The 23,193-nt window shown below is 40.0% G+C and overlaps 5 protein-coding genes across 6 annotated transcripts; 2 read left to right on the forward strand and 3 right to left on the reverse strand.

Moving 5' to 3' along the window:
* Window positions 1-265: 265 nt before the first annotated feature.
* LOC140779739 (DEAD-box ATP-dependent RNA helicase 14) lies at window positions 266-3,743 on the reverse strand. The gene is made up of 7 exons (XM_073124981.1): window positions 3,556-3,743; window positions 2,974-3,480; window positions 2,809-2,897; window positions 2,305-2,404; window positions 1,477-1,731; window positions 887-1,056; window positions 266-694 (listed from the first exon to the last, which is right to left on the reverse strand). The coding sequence occupies exons 1-7, from the start codon at window positions 3,703-3,705 to the stop codon at window positions 442-444; spliced, it is 1,524 nt and encodes a 507-aa protein (XP_072981082.1). The 5' UTR covers window positions 3,706-3,743; the 3' UTR covers window positions 266-441.
* Window positions 3,744-4,490: 747 nt separating this feature from the next.
* LOC140758427 (AT-hook motif nuclear-localized protein 7-like) lies at window positions 4,491-8,336 on the reverse strand. Its single transcript, XM_073094585.1, has 5 exons — window positions 7,610-8,336; window positions 7,014-7,081; window positions 6,719-6,850; window positions 5,650-5,811; window positions 4,491-5,097 (listed from the first exon to the last, which is right to left on the reverse strand). Exons 1-5 carry the CDS (start codon window positions 8,019-8,021, stop codon window positions 4,777-4,779), a joined length of 1,095 nt encoding a protein of 364 aa, XP_072950686.1. The 5' UTR covers window positions 8,022-8,336; the 3' UTR covers window positions 4,491-4,776.
* A 3,470-nt stretch (window positions 8,337-11,806) lies between these two features.
* On the reverse strand, window positions 11,807-16,042 carry LOC140780242 (uncharacterized protein C227.17c). The gene is made up of 3 exons (XM_073125657.1): window positions 15,853-16,042; window positions 14,466-14,584; window positions 11,807-12,296 (listed from the first exon to the last, which is right to left on the reverse strand). The coding sequence occupies exons 1-3, from the start codon at window positions 15,947-15,949 to the stop codon at window positions 12,168-12,170; spliced, it is 345 nt and encodes a 114-aa protein (XP_072981758.1). The 5' UTR covers window positions 15,950-16,042; the 3' UTR covers window positions 11,807-12,167.
* A 488-nt stretch (window positions 16,043-16,530) lies between these two features.
* LOC140758488 (protein PSK SIMULATOR 1) lies at window positions 16,531-19,722 on the forward strand. Its single transcript, XM_073094672.1, has one exon. It carries the CDS (start codon window positions 17,079-17,081, stop codon window positions 18,708-18,710), a length of 1,632 nt encoding a protein of 543 aa, XP_072950773.1. The 5' UTR covers window positions 16,531-17,078; the 3' UTR covers window positions 18,711-19,722.
* Window positions 19,723-20,728: 1,006 nt separating this feature from the next.
* LOC140780173 (uncharacterized) lies at window positions 20,729-22,871 on the forward strand. 2 transcript variants are annotated; one of them, XM_073125573.1, is made up of 3 exons: window positions 20,729-21,208; window positions 21,849-22,053; window positions 22,596-22,871. In XM_073125573.1, exons 1-2 carry the CDS (start codon window positions 20,786-20,788, stop codon window positions 22,017-22,019), a joined length of 594 nt encoding a protein of 197 aa, XP_072981674.1. In that variant the 5' UTR covers window positions 20,729-20,785; the 3' UTR covers window positions 22,020-22,053; window positions 22,596-22,871. The 2 variants fall into 2 exon arrangements, with proteins under 2 accessions (XP_072981674.1, XP_072981673.1); XM_073125572.1 differs by lacking the exon at window positions 22,596-22,871 and having other exon boundaries at window positions 21,849-22,217.
* The last annotated feature ends 322 nt before the right edge of the window (window positions 22,872-23,193 follow it).

Below are 23,193 nucleotides of genomic sequence, written 5' to 3' on the forward strand. Positions count from 1 at the left end.
GATGCCCAGGAAAATTTACGGAGGCCATAGTAAACAAGAATGCTTTATATGCACTCTCTCTCTCTCTCTCTCTCTCTCTCTCTCTCTCATATATCAGAAAATGAAAAGAAAAGAAAAGAGACTATTTTCCTCGTAACACACTTACGAAAAGAACTCGGAACATGAATTTGTGGAGCACACAAAAAGAAAATCAGGAGAGCGCACCTCTAAAATCCATGGCAGCTAAAAGCCGAGTTAGATAACATAAATTAAGCATGCATCTTGATTTCTCAAATGGTGGAGGCTACAGATTGTATTTATCTTTTGATGATAACCTACATGATATAGAAGCAAAATTCAAAACCCTGACAAAATTGAGAGAACAGCAGGAGAGACTAATAAGAAATGAATAAAAACAAAAAGCAGGATCGGTATAATGTCAATCCAACTCCAACAAAAATCCTATGTGGAACCCAAATTTCTAATTTCTTCAGGCACTATCTGGCCGCACTGCATAAGAACCTCTATCAAAGGTTGTGCAACAGGGGTATCTGCTTTACAAAAGAAACTATGAAGAATCCCCACAACAGAATGGCGTGCTGTTCTTGTGAGAATGTCAACATAATCTTCAATTGAAGGAAAATCTACGACTACAACAATCTCAAATTTCTCAATATCTTCTCCGTCCTTCACCGATATTATTGCTTCCTTCTCACTGTAGAAAATGCAATTTCTTTCAACAGATATACCACAAAGGGTTGTTGTTCCAATGAGAAAAGAAAGTCCTCACTATGACAAATTAAAGTCTGAGAAATAAAACATGGCTAAAAGAAGGGTTTCAAAGCCACAGTTAAAAAGAGTTCCAAAGTTTCATAGAAAATATTAGATTGAAAAATCACATCCTTACCCCTTATGTATAGTAAAAGAGTCACCGGTCGGGTCTTCAGCGAAGCTCCTACATTCACTTTTGAGGGATAAAGCCAGTAGTTGAGCCTTACTAGCACCTCCTGCTATAACTAGCATCTTTACACTCTGGTGAGTTTGGTTATCCAGTGTTTGGACAAGAATTTGCATGACCTGCAAGATGAGACTCATCAATACTACCAGAGAAGTGTCAACAGTAAATGTGTGGTAACACAAACTGCCATTGGTGAAGTACCTTAAGTTTTCAAAACACTTATATGCTAAAAGACATGAGAAAGACACTACATGAGAATGAAGATATAAAGAAACAGATAATATCCTGCGACTTCTGCAGCAAGGACAAGCAAAATGCTTAACTGCTCAAAGGTCAAAAATCAAGTCAAAGTAAGCAGTCAAAAACTGGTCCAATAAACCATGTCTCGACTTGCCAAATTAGCAATTACTGTAATAATCAACAAGCCTGAAGACAGATATTTGATATATTATCTCATCATAAAGAGTTCAAACTCAATAAAAATAAATAAATAAAGTTTTCCAGCATGTTAGAGGGAAAAAATTATGTGCTGCAATTACCTCTGATATCTTTTGTTCTTCTGATGCACAGAAATGTACATATTGTTGCACAAAAGCACTTTTACTAACAAGAGAATCACTGAGAGACAGCCTAGTAATTGCTCCGCTGAGTAGATTTTGTGCTAATGATGCAAATACTTCTCCATCAGAATCATTAAAGACAACTGTATGAGGACTGCCAGATATACTATCCCTAATAAAATTTAATTTATCAACAAGGTCAAGGTCTGCAAAACATTTTAGTCCATCAAGAACCTGAAAAGTGAAAACAGAAAAAAGAAGAAGAGAGATTAGAAAGATGAAAACAACATACAATATATTAAATTCAATTAAATGCATTGATTACTTTTTGCAGCCAGATTGCAAGAATATATGCAAAAGCATGAAAATGAGAAAGTTCAGCTAGACTGTAATTCCTGAGATGATAACCCTAAATCCTAAACATCCAGAAACTATGTATATTCTTGGTGGTGCTATTGATTGGGCACCTCCCTGATATTCTAAGAAATGGAGTCAATCTCTGTTAAAAAGGACAAAAGGAAAGTCATTTGCCTCACAGATTGTCTAGGACATCAATCAACACATTATAGTTCAAATTACAATACAAGTGTAATTCTCTATCATCCAAAAACCTCTCAAATATATTATTATCTCAATCTGCATAGCAAGGTTGAATAACAATACATTTGAGGGTGTAAGATCAATCTATTTAGCAATGCTGCAGTAAAAGAATTACTCCCAGATTCATGAAGCTGTTTATGCAGATCACAGTATGTAGGTCTAGACATCAGAAATCTGGTACGAATCATATTTCTTATAGATTCTTACCAATAATGATACACCAGATATGTCGACGGCCCTCAAGGAAACTAGCTCAAGAAGCCTCTCTGGAGTGGAGACAAGGAACTCCGGCTCACAACTCCTTAAACTGTCCTTGGAAAAACACAAGAAGATATAATAAGCCCTTGAGAAAAAGGAAAAGAAGAGAATTATTGCTCTGCGACTGGACTTAAGGCCATGCTAGTACAGTTCAGCAAAATGGCAAAACTCCTAAACTGAAAATATAGAACACAGGAAGCATTTCCATCTGTCAGTAAGAATGGAAACTATACATTTGCGGGGACCACTCACAGTAAATGCATGTCAGCACTATATTTCTCTTAAATCATGCATCTCATTTTTCTTGCATATTTGTTGGCTTACATAGAAACACAAAAGGTCCGATGGATATGGAGAAGGAGAAGGTATAAGTCAATAAACCCAATCTACTTCACCCGAGCATTTCACTTGGAAAAAGCCACTATAAATGGAAAAGGTCGGCCGCCCACTTACCCACGAACCTGATGATCTATCGGAGCCGCGGGGTGTAAGCTTACTGTATGGATTCCGAGAGCCTTTAGTGGCTTGCATACCGATCTCACCTAATCATTGACATAGAATAGATCCATAACACTGAGGTAACAAGAGCAAAAAGATCAAAAGGAGATGATGTAGGACCTGAGCAGCCTTCTCTTGAGATGGCACAAGGAACAGAAGGAAGGGACTGCTGACGCAAAGCCCCTGCTTCTCCTTTCTTGCGACGATATCCGACGCCGTAGAAACCAGCCACGCGACCTGCTCTCTGGAAGCACATCCCCCACTCGTGTCCAGGACATTTGATCCGGCGGAGCAACACCTCCAAAACTCGACCCCCCAACTGCTGGCCACGAGTGGGCCGACCGCACTCTCGTCAAAAACACCCTCTTCCGTCCAAGAATTTTGAATGGCGTTGAGGCAGAGGATAAGGAACTTGGACGGGCAACCGTAGTCATCTCCGTCACTCCTTGCACCGAGCTTTAGGGTAGAAATCGGTTTCTCACTGGCCGACTCTTTTTTGTTGGAAGATTGCAGCTTTTTTCCGTTTTGCTTGCGGTTTCCGGGGAGATCCTTTTTCTTGGGCAATTCCTTCTTCCCGCGCCGATCGTTGAAGGGGTCGTCGGGTGTCGGAAGGCTATAACACATCCCCTGAAAAGAATTGATCCAAGAAATGTCAAAGTCTGCAAAGCACTAATATTTTTTGCGTGGGGATGGGGAAAAGACCTCGCACATGCGGCGCTTTCCGTCCTTGCGGCGGCGCTTGGCGGCAATAATGGAAGCGACGCGAGCGGAGACGGCAGACTCGCTGTTCCGCATGCGCTTGCGGTTAGTCTTGTTCCTCTTCTTCCTCACGGCGTCATCTCCTTTCGCCATCTCTACTCCTACGAACTGCCCGCCACCAGAACGATCAAAGACTAGGGTTAGGGGTTTTATGTTATACGACGCCATATTGGTAGTTGTGCGGATCCAAAGATGAGGCCCGATCCAATTGAATAGATCGGCCCATTAACTAATATGCTGTGTTTTTTTTTTACTTGGCGCCTTGACACCGTAACATCACTCCAGAAGTTCAGATTTTTTTGGTTTGCCTAAATAAAAAATTATTCGCGATACGATCCTTTAATTACATCTACATGATCCGATAATCTACATGATCCGATAATCTATAGTAAAAACTGGTTATTACGATCACTTCCGTTTCCAACCAAAGCTTTTTCTCTTCTTTTTTTTTTTTCATATATATATATATATCGGTTTAGGGAAATTAATTGCATCTAACATGAAATTTGATAAATAATAATAATAATCCAAGCTAAACTGTTGATAAAATTCATATGGTCAAGAAGGGTCGTATGAAAGCACGTCTTCCTGATGTAGCCAATAAAATGTCTCGAAAACAGAAAGGGTTATTATATCTTCAACTTGGTAGAAACAAAACACACCATGTGGGAGATCTAAAGTTATGACAAGGATCAAAAGCTATTCCTCTACTTCATCATCTGCTCCTGGGAATTTCATAACCACAGACGATCGACCGACCATATCTACTACCTCTGCTACGAAAACAAACATAACATCCAAGAAGTAGTAATTTGAAGACGTCTACATGGAATCCATCGGAATTCACAAAGTTAATTACTACTACCAAAGAAGCACCGTAAAGAAAACACTAGCCTCCCCAAGCCATCATTGGATAGAACAATAAACGGAACAACAATAACAATCATAACACCTACAATAAGAGAAAACATTACTGGAACCTTGCAGGTTCAGTTCACTGTTACACAAATCAAGTTAGAGCAACTAGAAGCCCACTTAATCATCAGATTGCATGTCCTCCCAGTCTGGCTAAACTATCTCCAAGCTAATACCTGATAGAACTATCAGCTCACTTGTTAGAACGGTAAGATAGCGTTAGGAGCAGCAGAGACAACAACCTTGATGCTACTCTGCAGGCAAGCATACATTAATATCAGGAGAATGCTTGCACTCTGAAGATTGCAAGCCAGGAGGCCATCCCATCATCTTGAAAGAACTGGGATTTGGGTTTGCTTGGTTGCTAATGCTGTTTTCCACATCTCCATGGTCTTGCCCAGGTATAGTTGATGTTGGTGTCTCGCAGTCATCGTCGGGTGTTGCCTGAGATATGGGCCTTGCAGATGTCAGCACAGCAGCATTAGCCGGAAGTGCAGGTAACACTGTTTCCTGGTTAGATCTCCTTCTGTGCTCTTTGAAAGTATCGGGTATAAAACTCCCAACGACAACCTATTAAAGAATATGACACAAGATTAGCAGTACGTATTACCATCCAATCATTGTAAAAATTAGCTGTAGTTATATCAAATATTTATACCAAAGGCATTTTCTAGGTTCTACTGCCAAAACTGAGAGTTTAACAAAATCAACAGTTACATACCACTTCCAGCGGACAGTATAATAATTGTATGTCATCATTCTGGAACTGGCTTAATCATGTTGGTCGACTAGAAATGTGCAAGCATAAAGAATTCCTAATTTCTGATACAGTTTCATCATTCAATAGTCGCCGCTAGTAAAATTACTGTGGAAAGTTATGCAAAATAGAAGCTTGTTCATTTCATGTGAGTTGGAATTTTACTAAGGTGACTCCAAGGCTTATTAATATGAACTCTTTTTGACAGACTCACTGATTTGCAGAGCTTGATTATACACAACACGCGTGCAATTACATGATAGATAGCCTGACTGATATGCAACAGGTCAACTTGATCTAATGAGCAAAGCTTAAGCCAAGAAGGGGAAAAATCAATAGCAAAAATAAGTATATTTTGCTGATACCTGAATTGGGCTAGCAGCAAGCAACAATCCAGCAACTCCTCCACCGACAACACGGCCATCTGGTCCAGCCAGCGAGACACTTATCCCACCCGTTCTACTGCGTACACCGCCATTCTCCGTGATTGAGAAGGATCCAGATAAGGATAGAATCTCAAAACGCCCCTGCATTGAGAAGATATGAATACTAAGACATCAATATCTGGCATGCACGCTCATGAAAGATCAAATTAAATGGAGTATTTGAACAAATAAAATAAATAATAACAGAAGTTCTCGATCATGTATACTTATGAAATATCCTATTGACACATTGAAGACACTACTAGTAACTTATCATACCACCCACAACAATGGATTCTATCTGATTGTAGCCCCTTAAAGATAGAAAACCTATAGATCTGGAAGGTAGATCTTCCTAACTAGTAACAACCATTTGGCTTCTAGGTTTCATGGCTCCCTTGATCTTCTTTTTGATCCCTATTTCTGTACATAAGGATTGCTGATTGATATACTCAAAAGATTTTGCATTTCATCAGGCCTCTGAGATCTCCTAAGAATCACACATTAAATGAAATATGTGATTGTTCCAAGTTCCAACCGTACTTTTAATCAGGGCATATCATGATATACTTCTTTCCCATTGCATTATGATTCTAGCAATCGCATGAGATTTCTCCCGAAAAAAGTTCCAACACCCAAGTTATTTCTCGTTAGCTACATGAACTTAGTTTATACGTTACAGAACAATAATAACTTATTTATAGTTGCTTCATAGAAATCTATAAAATGCATGCACAATCTTCTAAGAGATGAAGGTTGAAAGTAAGCTGCTAAAAGGAAAGATTCAGAGTAATGCTGTAAAAATCTGTGACCCTTTGGAAACTAAAATAGCTCGATTATTGCTGCTCCTAGCTCGGTTCATCGGGCCATGAAAAAGAAAAATACAAAGACCGAGGATTAAGTAAAGATGCAACTAATCGAGAATTAATGTGATCAACATGCAAAGAAGTATGACATTAGACAATAAACATTACTTAAGGAGGAAAAGAGAAACGATTGCAGCTCATGCCTCGTAAGTCAAGGTGCCACCAGAAGAACCTGGTTGGCGCAGAGTGACGTTCGAAATAGCCCCATTTGCAGAGAGAATGCAAATAGCTCGTGGGCCCTTCTGGGAGAATGACAATATTCGCGCAGCAACATCCTAGTGGTTCCATAAAAAAAAATATACACACAACAATTAGTATTTAGTACTCCCCGATCAAATTCACGCTAGATTGAGATGAAATGGGGTGGGAGATCCAAGGTACAGAAGTAGGAGAGAGTAAACAGTCATCTGCAACGTAGTAACTAGGTCAGCGCGTTACCTCCCCTGTAGCTATGGTCACAACATGCGGTGTGAAGTTCCCTCCAGCAGAGAATGCAAACCAACCCCCTTCACAGGCAAAAATTTCCAAAAAAAAAAAAAAAAAAATTCAGATGAGAAAAAAGATAGAAGAACCACCAACAAAAGACTAGGAGGAAAAAAAAAAACTCAATTTTGAAATATAAAGACCAGAAGATTTCCCATGTTTCCTTGGGGAACAGCTCGAAAAAGGAAAACAGTGGGCAACACAAGTTTCTTCACAAGGAACTTACAAAAGGCCTGTATCCAAATAAGAGGAGATGAGCTGTTACCACATTGAATAAAGTAGGCAACACTGCCAACAATTAAAGCTCAAATTGGCACGAGTTGCTCGTGATAATCAAATTGTGATAAACTAAAGCCAAGGAAGATACAAATTTTGAAGAAGAAATACAAGCCTTTTCTCTTCATAAGAAAAAGAAAGAAAGAAAGAAAGAAAGAAAGAAAGAAAGAGATGGACTCTCCTGTTTAATATCAGGTAAATTGAAATCTAAAGTACAAAGAAAGGGAATAACAAAGATGGTCGGTCAGGGGAGAAGTGGAAGAAGAGGAACTAACCGAGAGCAGCGAGGAGCTGGCGTCTGCCGGAGCCAGGTGGCCGCCCTCTACCCCGTTTGGCGGAGAAGTCAGAGGAGGAAAGTGGAGAGAACGTATCTGGAGACAGCGCAAGACCCATTCCGTCATACTTTCTCGGCCTTCCCCGCTTCTTTCTTGCCGGATCCTCGCCGCTGCCGCTTCCCGTGCCCATTCCCATGCTCGAGACATCCGGTGGCGCTCCAGTTTCGCTCACAAAACCGACCTGTCCAGCTGGTGGGGATGGGGTGGGGGATGGAGAAGGCGATGGAGTCGAGGACGGGGACTCCTTCGCTCTTCCTCCGCCTCCCCCCTCTCCGGCTTCACCTGCTTCATCTCGAACTCTGCCTACGCCTTCAGACCCGGATACCATCATCATACTCTCCCTTTCTTCCATGCATACAGATGCAAAAGAGAGAACTCAAAACAAATAGCTCCTTTCCTATGAAAAACTAGCAACAAAAAGAGAGAGAGAGAGAGAGAGAGAGAGAGAGAGAGAGATGTTGTTTTTGAAAGAAATGGTGCCCGCCGCCACGGAAGAGCGGGGGAAAGAAGTAAGCTTGGGTGCGCTTGGACCCTCTCTCTCTCACTTTTTTTTTTAACCCCTCCTGCGCTTTGTTAAGCTATGACTACGAGCAACTAGCAGCAATAACACGAGACAATTACAAAGAAAGAGCAGGTTACTTTTTTCATTTCCTGTTCATCACACTCCCCACTTCTTCTCCCTACCCTCCTCCTCTACCAAGTTACCAACTCATCCCCCGTTATTATCTTCACACGCATAGCATATTCGCTGATGAATATGGTAAACTGTACAAAAAACTATTCCAGAGGATAACTAAAAGGTAAGGTATACACGTGAAGACGATGATGATGCGTTTGTACGCATCTTTAACAATCCGCTTGATTAGGTGGAATTACAATTAAAATAAAAAAGGCGAACCAAGGGAGCTTATTTATTACCAAGTAGTGACAAAGAAAGTCACAGAAAAAAAATATATATATATATATATATATATATATATATATATATATTATATATATATATGAAGGAAAAGAAGGGGTAAAAGATTGCGTAAACGCATTTATAAGGTGGAATGTATTAATGGGCTGGCATTATGATAAACGTACTCATCTTCTCTTTGCTCTTTTGAAATTTAAAAATGTTATAGTAAAGTCGTTCAACAAAAACATTGAAGCTATACATAATTATCATTATCTCCTCCTCTTGTTTTCTTCCTTCATTTGTTTAACAACATACTCTGTAGTAGGTGGATTTAGAGAGGACTCTCTCTGTCTGTCTCTCCCTCTCCCTCTCCATCTCCGCACTCCAAACACACAAGTAAGCTCCGTTTCTTGCTGACGTCCAGTGCCTTAAAAAGAGTTTCAGATCCGGGTTCAGAAATTTTTTGAGATCCGCTGGTTGAGCGAGCATTAAATCCTCTCGCCCAAGAATAGGCTATTATTCTATGAGTGTGGTGATGATGAATGGAATATGATGATAATTTATTGGGTCATTATTGCAGCGGGAAACGTACCACACACACAAGCAGGGGCGTTGCCGTAATTATAACGCGACTAAAATATAAGGCAGTTTTGTTTCGCCCGAAATCAAAAGAAGATAAATTTTTTTTTTAACAAAAAATAAAAAATAAAAAACAGAGGCGGTTTTGGGAAAGCGAAACCAAAACCTAAAAAAAAAAAAAAGGTGAAAGAAATTAAGATAAAAGAGAAGATATAATAATATGAATTGGGGGAAGAGGCCGGAATAATCAAAGTCAGTCAACCATCTCTGCGCTGTAAAAGCCAAAACACTCTTAAACAAATATTGGTAAACAAATTGTACCAACCCGTCCTACTCATTTATACAATTGAGTCCTATGGGCTACAAATCCCAAAGCCTCCTCCGTTTCTGAAGCCAAACGAAATCTGAGCGTCCGACGCCACTTACCACCAGTCATTAACGAGTAACGACTATATATATATATATATATATATATATATGTAGAGGGAGGACTATAGTCGTCTATATGGGGTGAAAAAGCAACCTGCCCGTCATTTCTGGATAAACAGATTTACCCTCTATTATTATTATGATTATTATTATTAATTGTGAACCCTTCTCAAATTAAACTCAAACTATGTGTGAAATTAATTACTATCATATCATAACCGTGAGAGGACTGAGGATAGTAGACATTTCCTGGGTAACTTCGACCGATATGATTGAAGCTCGCGTGGACGTACGTATGTCCCATGTCTTGAAAGCAGACCAAGAAAAAAAAAAAAACGTACATATTGGACCTTAAACCATCCAAAAATGTTCCTAGCTCATGGGATTCACCCTTTACCATGCTGGTGGTTATGGTCCATTTGGCCTTGGACACGTCAGCTGGCTAAGACGATACCTTTTCAAACATGAGAATGAAGCATCAATTTCTCATGACCTGACTTGACTTCTTATCCTTTTAGGACTGGCATGTAGCATCATAAAAAATAAATAAAATAAATAAAAACTCCCCAGCAATCTCCACGCAAATAGGGTGTGACTGTATATTTGCAAGAGTACTATTCATTCTATGCAACCATGAAACAAGATAATAAGGCTCAAAATCAATCTTTATTTATTTCAGTCATTGACTAGTAATTTTATGCTTATCCTTGCAGTCACTATGGTAGCGTCAGTATGGGTGCAATCGAAGCCATATACTTCTCACAGCATGAAAGAAGACAAAAGCAAAAGTAAACTTTTCTTTTTTTTTTTCTTTCCCCCCTTCTTTTTGATGGAGAAAAAGTTAATATCCAATCCATAGACTAGAGATAAGAGATAGATATCAGTAACATATGACAAAGCTACTGGAGGCCCGAAGCCAAAGCTTTCCGTATACAGCTCGACTGCACTGTACGTATGCGATATTTTATTTATCCCAATCGAATCGCTCGCAATAATTAAAATTTGCAGGTAATTACGAATATGCCAATTCCCATGCAAGGCGTACTCCTTCCTGAAAAGTGATAAGAGATGGTTAAGAAAGAAGATTTTAGCAGTAAAGACCCAGAAGCTTTGACAGCAGGAATCATCGTAGCTAGCTAGAGAGTTCCAGGGGCCTGAGGTCGAGCCCATTCTTGGACTCTCCTCCTACCGTCCATCCTACGTGGCTGGCCTTTTTGAGCTCCTGGAGGACCCATTTATTTACTGATTAATTATCGAATTGATACGAGGTCATGTGCCCAGCAGCCGGTCCTTCCACCACCACCACCACAGCTATATATATATACGTACTGTGAACAGAAAGGAGGAAGGAGGAAGGTATCACGTTCCAAGCACTCACTCCCCCCCCCCCTCTTTTTCCGCTTTATGCTTTGGTCTCTCCTCAGTCCTCCCTCAAAAGAGGCACGCGGTTTTGTAACGAATGCTCAGTAAAAATAAATGGTAGCCACACAAAAAGCAAAAAGGAGATTTATCGATATCATATCACTTCTTATTGATAAGTTAGGCAGATAAACCATTAAACTATTCTACACATGGAGGATTCCCTTACGATAATCATGTGACCCCCTAACATGTCTCCCCATGGTTATCATTTCCCTATTGAATACCGACAGCAACAAAAGAAAAGAAAAGAAAATAAAAGAATATATATATATATATATATATATATATATATATATAATTTATACATATATATTGAATACTTTTACTACTGAATTATATGTAGTAGGACTACGCAACTTCAAAGGCTCTACGAGGAGGGTGATGTTTCCTTCTCCATCACAAAAGTCATGCCGCCCAAAACAACCCTCCATTCCGTTTAGCAACATCATAAGAAAAGGGGGGCAAAAATGATAACAACCAGACAACCAAAAGATGAAATAACTCTATATCTGGCAGTCAAAATCAAATGGACGGACCACAATAAAGTCCCTTCACCGAAAACAATTTAACTACGCATTTACCAAGCCAAACATTCAAGATAATTTAAGATAATGTATTGTTTGCTAAATTGTACTTGCATTAAGAGCATTCATATCAAATACCAACTACACCTTTTCCAGGATTAAAATAATGTTTGGCACTTCCAATAAAGCTTTGATGGGGGAGACATGATTGTATAATAATCTACAAAGTGAGCATTCTCATGTTAGATTCTTGCGGGGCTTCTTGTAGAAATAAAACAAAAGTGAAGAAAGGGAGAATTCAAACATCTTTCAGTTTTCTACTCCTTTTAATATCACAAACGATAAAGAGAAAAACAAAGCCCAAAAATAAAGCTGCAATGTGATAATTAAAGTTGAGAACAGGACACAGAATCCAGACCTATGGGCGATTCTTTTCTAACCTTCACCACTTTTTGAGTGATTATTTAATACTAATCAACCTCGAAACCTCCTGCACAACTGTAGCTCCAAGAATTTTCAACAAATTGTTTTCTGGGCAATTGTTGAAACTTCCACAAATTGCTACTAAGAGTTGCCTAGTTGATAATAAAGAAGTTAGAAATACAGTTCAGATATCCAATTAATTTTGGTATCATATATGACCTTATGAGTCAGGTTTAGGAGAAACATCCAAGTAATGGTTGTACATCCTCCACCAATTCTCCGATGCCTCCTCAACCGTTCGATATGTCCAGAGATGTGGCTTAGCCTTCTCTCGAGCTTCCAGAATCTCCTGCAATATGTGCAGATTGAGAGAGCTATATTGCACCTTATCGAGAGAATTCAGAAAATGAAGAGCACTGCACTGATTAACAACGGGATATCTTTGTTGGATACATAAATCCCCAAAATCACAACAAGGACATAGAAATACACAGGCTTTAATAAGTGCAGATTGAGAGAGCTATTTTGCAGCAAGTAGAGAGAAGTTAGAACAGAAAGCAGCATACTAAGTACATAGAAGAAAAGAAAGACCCATAATCATGGTGGTTAGATGAGATGGAGAGGTTTTCAATTATGACGAGCAATTAGAAATGCCAACACATAAGGGCTTTGCCCCATAATTCACTAAGATAAGTTCATTGAAAGTCCACTAAGATGAAAATTCTCTCTCTTCTATGTTTTTGCAGAAGTCTGCTGTAACTCCAAGTTTGCATTTTGTGCACGCCCAGTAGAATTTCTGATATATATTTGTAAACTCTAATTCTAGCACAATCAATTGATTGCCCGGACAAACTACTTCTGCAAAAATATGCCAGTTATCGATGCCTTAAAAGTTCAAATCAGGTTCTCACATCATGTGACAGTGAAAACACACTGGCATAAGAATGTGTTCCCTCTATTGGTGCAAGGAAGTTTGCTAGGATTAAGCAGATTTGGAACTCAGCTTTGTGGTCTAACATTTTTAGTTTTTTACCCAATAATGGGCAAAGCAATGTGAAGGGTTCAGCTGGCATCTCCTTATAAACCAAGCCAGATGGGCCATAAATTTAATGGGTTAGATCAAGTACATTTGTTTACTAAGTAGTCAGTTCTGACTTCTAACTATTGATATCAATAAATGGTACACTCAGTTCAGGTATCATTTCATAACTAGCTCTAACCAAGGGTCAAAAACTTGAAAGGTTGGACCCTGTAAGGGTCCACTGCCACATTCAAGTCAATGCCTATAAACTTAAAGTGCAGGTTACATGCTGATAAATCTGCATTTGGATTTATTCAGGTCTTGCCAACTCAACTAGTTGCTTCTTATTAATATAAAGCAGCATTATCGAGGATGGTCAACTAACAGCATAATCATTTCAGTGCTTGAATGCTTTTCAACCCATAACACAGCTCTTTTTCAATGATATATTAAAACCACCATACTTACTCCTTTATAAGCTACATGCTTACTCTTTCTCTAATAAACTTTCTAACATACTTCTAACATTCACCAAAACTATGCTATACAAAGATGCATCTCATTTCATATGCTTGTCTCTTGCTATGGTAGGATATATCCATCAAGAAGGGCAGCAGAGGATTAACTTTAAATTGAATATGATGCTATCATCAATTGGCTCAACTCCTTATATAGTCAAAAAATTGATGTGAGAGTAGGGTGATTTAGCCAAAACAATCCCTAGCAGCAGTGCCCATAAATAGTTCAAAGGCCATTGTAATCTTTGTTTTGATGATCCTAGATAATCCTTCTAAACAAGAAAATCTAACCAAATTTCTCCATAATTTTAATTCTAGCTGCCTAGTAGTCAGCCACCTTGAACTTTAACCTCAGACTTTTCAAGCTTCACTCAAGGACCAACTAGGCAGTTTGGGATCCTTCATTGAAAGCCTTGCATCGGCAAGACCTGATCAAGCATTATCACAATTACTGGCTAGAGATCTTTTAAGAACATACAAAAAGTTGTCAATGAGAAGGATCTAAGTAACTCCTGAAGCCATACAACAGCAGTCTAATTCAATCACGAAAATTAAGAATGGCAACTGTAAGGCATGGTTAGATCAGTAAAATATCCAGGGAAATGATTATCAGCTAATAGAAGCTATACTACCAAACATGAATATCCAGGGAAATGATTAGCAACTGTAAGCATGATTAGCTCTGTAAAATGTCAAGGGAACTGATTATCCGCTAATAGAACTCATGCTACCAAACATGAATATCCAGGGAAATGATTATCAACTGTAAACGCGATTAGCTCTGTAAAATATCCAGGGAAATGGTTACAAGCTAATAGGAGTTATGCTAACAAACATGAATAGGGGTTTTATGAAACCAGTGTTGCATGACCTCCGCTACATTTGTTCCCAGCCATATTGTCAAGGACAGACAAACACAATAATAAAATCGTGGAAGATGTATTTCATAGCACCAAGTAAATCCACTATAAAGCCTAACCTGAACCTCAGAAGACCTTTTGGTTTTCAGACTCAAACAATCAAATAGTGCATTCCACTTTCCAAAACAATTGTCAAATTCTCCATATCTGTAATATTGTTGCATCTGATGAAATGGAGCTGCCATATATTGAGATACGGAGAGTATCAGTTTATGCTATAGTTCCACTCAATATAATACAGCAAAACTCAAACTAGACTAATAAATATATGGCAAGTTGAATTAATAGTCAATTCTATCCGGTATAAAATACGATAACTTTTAACAAAATTAAGATATTAGAAAAGTTTCAACTGCCTATTCCTGTATTTTCAGTACCCAAAATTTCAATGTCAAATCAATAGAAAGATGGATACGGATAAATGCGAGAAGAATCTATAGTAATTTTCAAATTCCTGATACTTGTTACATTGTAGCATCAGTAGTGATAATAATACTTTCAACTTCCTGATCACATAGTAGTCCGCCAAATCATAATCACATACACTATTACAGGATTGTCGAATCTAGATATTTGTTATTCCTTTATTATGCTAAATGAACAAGCATTAAGGAGAGACATCAAGCGATCCAACATAGATATGAGAACCACAAACATTAAAAAAAATTCTGACCTTTGGACAGTTATTTCTTACTGAAAGAGAAAACGGAAACGATATTAATGAAGTAACATTTACTGTCTATAACGCAACTCTAATCTACTCATCACCTTGACTCTTTTGTTGAGTTATAGCAATGGAAATGCTTGGATTCTAAGTAGCATGAGAAATGCGATTTTTATTCCTTAATAATGTCCCATTCTCATAAAGATAAACTTTTACCGGTCTATAGGAAGTTAAATTATGATGTAACCTGCAGCAACTAGTAGATGGTTTACAAACATGAGACTTAGTTTTAGAGGGCCTAATGGAGCAAAAGTCACAGATAAAAGAGCACATATATCTCGGGGCAGCTGCCACTACTAAATACCGATACTCAAAAATCTATATCATGACGTGCAAAGGAAATTATGTATCTTTAATGGCAAGATAAAGACATACTAGATGGCAAAAGCAAGTTCTGTTACAGGTCATTTGGAAAGATGTCAACTCTTCATCATGCCTCGAGTGTTGTACACATACAAGCTAGTTAATGTCCTAAACTCTTACTATTTGGAATATAGATCTTAATTTTGTGCGCAGCTATCTATCATTTGAAGTTAAGTTTCATTTTAGCTCATTAGCTAGATTGAAACTGAATCTATCTTTCAGTTAAAATCCAGAACTATAGCTAGACTCTTTTAGATCTGAATTTAGCGCACGAAGAACATCACCATTGCGCACCGCCTAAAATTTCAATTTCGAATTCGAGAAGAAAAAGAATGGAGCAATAAGAGAGAGGAACGGACAGTAGCAGAACCAAAGAGCATCGAAGCATTTGGTGCAGGACAGCCGCGAGGAGCTGCTGTTGGTGGGAGATGCCTTCTCCTTTGTAGTTGGATCCATGTATCAAGGGCTCAGACAAGGGGAAGAAAGAAGAGGCGAAAGGAAGCAGCGGTGAGATCAGAGAGCTCGAGTGAACGGCTCTAAATGGTAGATGGGATTATGGGAATGGGCAATGGGTTAGGCTCAAATAAGGCCTGAAAATAAAAAACAAGGCCTGCAAGAAAAGCCCTACCCAGACAGACAGACCATGGGTAGATAACCTAGGTTTTGCCTAGGAGCAGGAGCTTGATCAACTAAGCCCACACCAAGCTCATTAATGGGCCCAAGGCCAGATAACCCAGTCCAAGCTCGTCAAAAGAACTAATTATTTTGGATATATTTTTGTTTCGATAAAGTAAAATTTAAAATACAAATACGGCATATCTACCTGTATGATATGCTCTCGATATATTTTACGTTGCTATGTGCCTATGCACCATTCTGAACAACTAGTTCCCGATTTCCAGGTGCGACAAATCATGAGGTAAATCAATACAAATCCGTCCAACGAGGGAACACCATTGAAAATATGAAAAGGTTAAAGGCACGAGGGAAGATTCGACTAAACATGCTCTCCTTCCTTCTCCCATGTGAAAAAAATAATACAAACAATGCCTTGTTAAGTAGTTGTTGTTACAAGGCCAGAGCCCAGGGAGGGAGAGGGAGATAGATTATCCCCGAATTTGTTCTCTCCCAGAATTAAATGTTTCAAATCGATTTTAAGATTGATAGTAGCAAGTCGCTGTCGTCTTCTATCTGTCCCAACATGTCGTCGGCCGACCCCGACCGCACTCAAAGGTGCGCCGCGTCATGCTACTAATTGACCTCCTATCGATGATGTCTATTTATCCTTCTCTACCTCGTCCGGTCTCTCTACAGTCTTCTGCCCGCATCACCAACGGATATAATTATTGTTATACTAGCAACAAGTCTAAGATTGCTGCTGTGCTGCGGCGCCTCCCCCTCCCCCTTCCTTTTTTCTGGACTTCGAAATGACCGATCGATAGAGGTGAATGGATTAGCTGCCACCTATTTACCACCGCCATCTGCTTCCTCCCTTTCTTCTACCGGATGCTCATACACGGCTGATCCCCCCGCCTCCAAATTCGTCGAGATCTGGCATAAAATTAGGGTCTTCAAATCAAAATCCATGAGGAATCTGAATTCGGTGTCGTGGTTTGGTCGCGTGGGGCTGACGCATGGGAACGCGGAAAGGGTGACCATCGGGGTGCTGGCCTTTGAGATAGCGAGCCTCCTGTCCAAGACCGCACACCTTTGGCACTCCCTCGACGACGACCACATCGTCAGACTCAGGAACGAGGTCCTGCGTCTCGAGGGAGTCAGGAAGCTCGTCTCCGACGACGACGACTTCCTTCTTGGCCTCGCTCTCGCCGAGATGACCCACTCCGTCGGCCTCTTGTCCCGCTCCGTCGCGAGGCTGGGGAAGCGGTGCTCCGACCCCCTGCTGCAGCAGTTCGACCTCCTCTTCGCTGATCTGATCAAGAACGACGCCGATCCGTATGGCCTCCGGTACGCTGCTGGGAAGAAGATGGGGCGCAAGGTCAAGAAGATGGAGCGGTTGGTCGCGGCCACCTCCAACCTTTACCAGGAACTGGAGGTGCTTGGGGAGCTGGAGCAGGCACTGAGGAGGCCGCAGGCGAGCACCGAATTCCGGCAGAAAGTTGTTTGGCAGCGGCAGGAGGTCAAGTATCTGCGAGGCCTCTCTTTGTGGAACCGCACCCACGATTACACCGTCCGCCTCCTAGGTAGATCCCTCTTCACGATCGTGGCCAGGATTAAGACCGTCTTCGGCTTCGAACAGAGTGAAGCCACTGAATTAGCCCGTGGCCGCCTCACTCGCAGCCACTCCACTGGGCTGATGCACTCCTCTGTTCATCCGTCCGACATCCAGAGGTTCTCTTCTGGTCCTCTCAAGATGTCAGGTGGGAGATCCAGACCGATCACTGCCAGCGGAGACGTTCCTCGCAGTCGTCTGCCTCCTTCTGGAAAGAAGAAGGAGAATTTGAAAACCAAGTGGCCTGTTAGTGGAATGCCGTTCAAGGGGTGTATGGTCCGGGGAACTGAGTCTCCAGTCCTACAGAGCTGCATACTATTGGACAGCGGCATCCAAAGGTCAGACGAGGTGCAGGTGGATGTTGTTGAGGTAGAAGACGCTTGCACTGAAAGTCTTCAATTTGGTGGCAGCATTTCGAACATGAAGCTCTCCCTCTCCATGTTTGCGTCGAAGAGTAAGTTTTTAAACGCGCCGCCTTCAACGTTGGGTGCTGCAGCTTTGCCTCTGCATTATGCGAATGTGATAATCGTAATCGAGAAGCTTGTGATGTCTCCCCATCTGATCGGTCTGGATGCAAGAGATGACTTGTACGATATGCTGCCTACCAGTATAAGAGCAGCTCTGAGGGCGAGATTGAAGTCCTATGCTAAGAATTTGGCCTCATCTGTCTATGATCCTGCTCTGGCAGCAGAATGGACGGAGGCCATAACAAGGATCTTAGAGTGGTTGGCTCCTCTTGCTCATAACATGATTAGGTGGCAGTCCGACCGGAATTTTGAGCAGCGGCAGCATGTTTCTTCCGGCACCAATATCCTACTGCTGCAGACCCTCTACTTTGCAAATCAATTGAAGACTGAAGCTGCGATAACTGAACTGCTTGTTGGCCTGAACTATTTATGGAGATATGGAAGGGAACTCAGTGCAAATGCCACACTAGAGTGCGTTAGCAGCAGAAACTTTGATGATTCTGTGGATTCCAGACTATGACATATACATTTGACCTACAATTGATTTGCGTTAACATTGGGCAGTGGAATGAGTATATATATATATATATATATATATATATATTCAAGCTTCTTTCACCACGCAGTAGGTAGTACATCTTGTTGAGTTGATCAAAATGGCGGTGGATGACACGTTTTGAACTCTGTTCATTGGATACATTCCTGGTGCTTTGCATTTATTTTTAACCATTATCTAAAACAAACAGCAGTTCTCAAGTTCTGCTCACTCGATCTACTTGGGGGTTTGCCAAACGTTCCTCACCTGATCAATGTTCTTGTCTCTCCTACTTAAAAACAATTTGTAAGAGTTTACTAAGGTTTGAGTCCTAAGGAAGGAAATCAATGTAACACATACTTCTTCTCAGAATCTCCTGAATTGGGTCAGCTTGCCATTTGGTGCAGGCTATCATAGCCTTGTCTAAATAGCGTCCTCTCACTACTTTATGGTTCATGCTTTCTTGGTGTTACTTCCTTTTCCCATTCCTTGTGATATAAAGCACGAGAAGAGCAAACTAGCAGAAGCAGCGGATAAGTTTGTCCTGCGATCAATTTACGTTGTTGCAAGTTCCCATCTTAATAACTTCCTGTTGTATCTTTGTAGTAGAAATGTTCGGCGCAGTATGCAATGCATTCTGTATTGTTTCAAGCAGATTGTTAGTCCTCCATGTCGTCAGTACGGAACAACATTCCTGAGAGGATATGTAGATAAAAGGATCTTCAAAACATGAATGACTGACCTATTGGCCGGTATGCACACTGTGTATGGAGTTGCGGGAGGGGAATTTTAAGTAAAAGTGATGCCGGATAGTGTCAGCAGCAGGTCCTTAATTGTTTGCTGATATAGAATTTTCAACCGCATTGATTATTAAATGATGAGAATAACAATCATTTTGGCCAAGAATGCGTGGCATTAATGCAAAAGACAAATCAGATCAGTGCTTCACCCAGTGAACAATACGTTGGTCCAGCATGAACGACACCCAAACTTTCAGAATCCGTGAATCAGAGATGCTCTAATATATATATTTGTTTTGCTGACTCCATTAAGTAGTCCTAGTACTTGTTTCTTGTTTCAGTATTGTAAAACTGGAAGGAAAGCATTTTAAGCACATGGTATTGTTTGGTATCTTATTCAGTAAAAAGTCGAAGTTGATAGTAGAAAATTGGTTTTGGTCAATGTGCCAAAACCTTGGTATATATATATATATATATATATATAAGGTGCTCATCACGAGATAGATACAAATAAGAGAGATCAATAGTAACAGATAAAAACAAATTATAATATGCGCAAGCTAATATAAAGATCCGGGCTGATTTAGATCAGTTTGATATTAACAAACTAAATAGGAGATAGAATCTTGTTAAATATTGAAATCGAGTGAAGGAAAGATCCTTGTAAAAATATATACACTTTGATTATCGAAAGAAATGAACTATAGACATACATCTCGATTAATAATCTTCTTCTCAATAAAATAATAATCCATCTTTATGTGTTCGACCTGGGCTTGAAACACAACACAGGATTAGATGCAAATGACATTGCTCCTTAATTATCACACAATATGAATGTTGGAGATAGTAGCAGTAAACGAACATCACATAAGAGCATTCAAAGAAAATATAACTGGGCCACTACCATAGCTAATGACTGATATTCTACCTCTGTGCATTATATTCAACATTCATAGCATATCCTGTTAATTGCTCGAGATATAAGCTTGTGAGTGAGATTTTGGTTCATGAATGTTTGAAACAATAGTGAAGGCATAGGGAGGATGCTACGTAACAAGTTTTCCTGTTTGAGATTAAGTTGTGATATATATGAGTGAAAGGGTTGAGATTGGAGATCAAACAATCTTACCTTTCCAGGCCTGCTAGTTTGAAACAAAGCCCAATAAAGTTTACTAGGCCGATTCGATTTACCGGGCTGTACGGGCTGAGGCCATTTCTATCATATATCAAACCGAGACGGAGGCCTGAAAATTTCTGAGATTAGCTGCTAGGCCACTAGGGTTTATTAACCGGTCTGGTTTGGGTTCGAGTGTGGCCATGGCGACTCGGTTCCTCCATCGATCCTTCCCTCGTCGATCTCCTATTCTCCTCCTGCGGCGCACCAACCAAACCGCAGCTTCTTCTCCTCCTCCGGCGAATCGGAGGTACCCTCCGCCGGCGCCGCATGAGTTCTCGAAGCCGTGCGGATACCTGGGGAGTTGGACGCCGACGAAGGAGCCCCGGGAGGCGGAGGCGAGGTTGGAGCGGCTTCGGCGGGACTATGCGAGGCAGGTGAAGCAGCTGCGGAAGGAGTACGCCTACGAGATGGAGATGCAGCGGATGGAGAAGCAGCGCAAGGATGACGCCCGCCGCGAGGCCGCCCGCCTCGCAAATGAGGAGAGGAAGGCGTCCAAGGCCGCCGCTGCGAAGACCCGTGCTGCCGAGCGCATGGTAGTGGAGGAGGAGTTCCGGCAAGCCCTTGTAAGCCTCCTTCTATCTATCTTAGTCCGTGATGCTCTTTTTAATCGAATAACTAAGTTGGAGCTTGTCAACCTGTTATAGATGGAAGAGATTTCCAGATATTGGCACCTAAAACCTTGACGTTGTTCTCTAGATACTTGGTCGATAGTTTGTCACTCAGGAATGATCGCCCCATTCACCACCCCTCTTTCAGTCAAAATTAGGTTTGTGATCTCACCTTTCTCTTTAAAGAATTGGTGACTTCACTTCCCACGAGATCTATCATTTCCTTTCTCACCTCTTCCATTTGGCAATTATCACCCCATAAACCAGTTAAGAACTCTTCAATTTAGCTTGTAACAGAATCATTCCTGAATCACCGGACATCTGCAGCTCGGAATTGAGCTATTTAGATTACAGATGTCATTAGTTGCTTACCGTCGTAGAGAAATTGAGCTGGGTCTCTTTGCATTTATTTCTTTCACCTGATATTTCTTCAATCCATACTGATCATGTGTCTTGACGAATGCCTGTAAACATATGTATTAGATTGTCTCGTGCTTTCTATTTTGGACTATAAGTTTAAGTTCCTTCTTTTTATGCATTTAGATTCATTTGATATATTTTGCCTTTCCTACTTATCACAATCATTTGATGACAGTTAAAAGAAAGAGCTGAGAAATTGGAAAACTGGAAAGCGAAAGAGAAAATGAAGGAGGAGAAGAAGAACGGAAAGAAAGAGCTTTTGCGTCAGCAAAGTTCAATGTGGATTTCAGTGGAAAACTTGGAGAAGAGAGTACTGGAGGCAATAGTCGATACAACACCACTCTAGTTCAATTTGAAACTTCTGCTTCCCCTCTAAGCAGGTGTACTGTCTTCATCATACTTTCAACTCTAGCATATGAATTTCGATGTTGTCGCTACTTCATACTTTGTTTTATTGTCTAAGCTGCATTGTAGACCTATATATTTTTGTATTTATATGCTTAATAAATATATAACTCTGAATCTCATGACAAAATTTGGATCAGTTTTGGCTTTATAATGTGTTTACTTGGAAGCCTAGTAATATCTTTTTAACATATTAATTTGTTTATTTACCTTAAGCTCTTTATTGATTGCTTTCAAGTAAAACTTACATAATTTGAGATGAAAAAAGGACTTCTATTATTTTTTATGATACAATTCTTTGATTGACAAACCTTTTTTTTTGTGTAGAGAACTTACATACTGGAAGGCCTGAATCTTTTTTTCCGTCATTAGTGTATTTGCTTCATGTTAGTAAATTTAACGTGAGAAATTTGTGCTGCTTAACTTTTATTTTAGGAATTTCAACTACTTAGGATAGCATATTTTACTCACATTATCTCTTTGCTTTTTCGGATGGTTTTGCACCTTTCCTATGTAGGTGGCACAATGTTCGTCATGCTGCAAAATGTCAGTGATGGCTTCGGTTCAAATTTAGAAGCTTCCTGGATACCTCTAGTTTCTCATGAGTAGAACTGATTTTTCTGTTTTTTTTCTTCTTTAGTTCAGGATTAATCAAGCTAATGATATGCCGATAGTGAAATATTGGATGATGTTAAACACTTGGCAGAACAGTTAATAAGGATGATCTTTTGGATTTCGTGTTGACTCTATTGATATGCTGAGAGTGAAATACAGCACCTTTTTATTTTTTATCCATGCTGCACTTGAAGAGTGATCACCTTCCTGTAGTGCATCGTGATTATTATCACAGTTGTAGTTAGTGGATACAAAGGCAATTAAGGAATGACCGGTTTAAAACATCAACACTATGATTCAGAAAGAAAATGCATATTGGAGAACTATATGATTATGAGCTTTTTTGCATTTTGCTTGCTTAGAATGCTCTTACTGGTGGTTGGTTTCTTAAAGCTTTGCTGTGTACAAAGCTGGCAGACGGCTATATATTTCATAACAAAGAAACAAAAAAAGAAAAAAAAATTTAACTTGACTCCTAAACTATCGCTTATTTTCATGTC

The sequence above is a fragment of the Typha angustifolia genome, chromosome 3 (assembly GCF_048772165.1).
Source record: "Typha angustifolia cultivar Huaian chromosome 3, ASM4877216v1, whole genome shotgun sequence".
In the NCBI taxonomy this organism is placed as follows: domain Eukaryota; kingdom Viridiplantae; phylum Streptophyta; class Magnoliopsida; order Poales; family Typhaceae; genus Typha; species Typha angustifolia.

Excerpts from the sequence above, each read along its gene's own strand:
- LOC140779739 (XM_073124981.1), bottom strand. The coding sequence starts at position 3,705 with ATGGCGAAAGGAGATGACGCCGTGAGGAAGAAGAGGAACAAGACTAAC. Across the intron at positions 2,405-2,808 it reads ATAGATCATCAGGTTCGTGG|TTTAAGGAGTTGTGAGCCGG; the intron begins GTAAGTGGGCGG and ends TTCCAAGGACAG. Across the intron at positions 1,732-2,304 it reads TATCTGGTGTATCATTATTG|GTTCTTGATGGACTAAAATG; the intron begins GTAAGAATCTAT and ends TTCACTTTTCAG.
- LOC140758427 (XM_073094585.1), bottom strand. The coding sequence starts at position 8,021 with ATGGAAGAAAGGGAGAGTATGATGATGGTATCCGGGTCTGAAGGCGTA. Across the intron at positions 6,851-7,013 it reads TGACCATAGCTACAGGGGAG|GATGTTGCTGCGCGAATATT; the intron begins GTAACGCGCTGA and ends TGGAACCACTAG. Across the intron at positions 5,812-6,718 it reads GTGGCACCTTGACTTACGAG|GGGCGTTTTGAGATTCTATC; the intron begins GCATGAGCTGCA and ends TTCTCAATGCAG.
- LOC140780242 (XM_073125657.1), bottom strand. The coding sequence starts at position 15,949 with ATGGATCCAACTACAAAGGAGAAGGCATCTCCCACCAACAGCAGCTCC. Across the intron at positions 14,585-15,852 it reads TGCTCTTTGGTTCTGCTACT|CTCCATTTCATCAGATGCAA; the intron begins GTCCGTTCCTCT and ends AATATATGGCAG. Across the intron at positions 12,297-14,465 it reads AAAGGTCTTCTGAGGTTCAG|GAGATTCTGGAAGCTCGAGA; the intron begins GTTAGGCTTTAT and ends CACATATTGCAG.
- LOC140758488 (XM_073094672.1), top strand. The coding sequence starts at position 17,079 with ATGAGGAATCTGAATTCGGTGTCGTGGTTTGGTCGCGTGGGGCTGACG.
- LOC140780173 (XM_073125573.1), top strand. The coding sequence starts at position 20,786 with ATGGCGACTCGGTTCCTCCATCGATCCTTCCCTCGTCGATCTCCTATT. Across the intron at positions 21,209-21,848 it reads AGGAGTTCCGGCAAGCCCTT|TTAAAAGAAAGAGCTGAGAA; the intron begins GTAAGCCTCCTT and ends ATTTGATGACAG.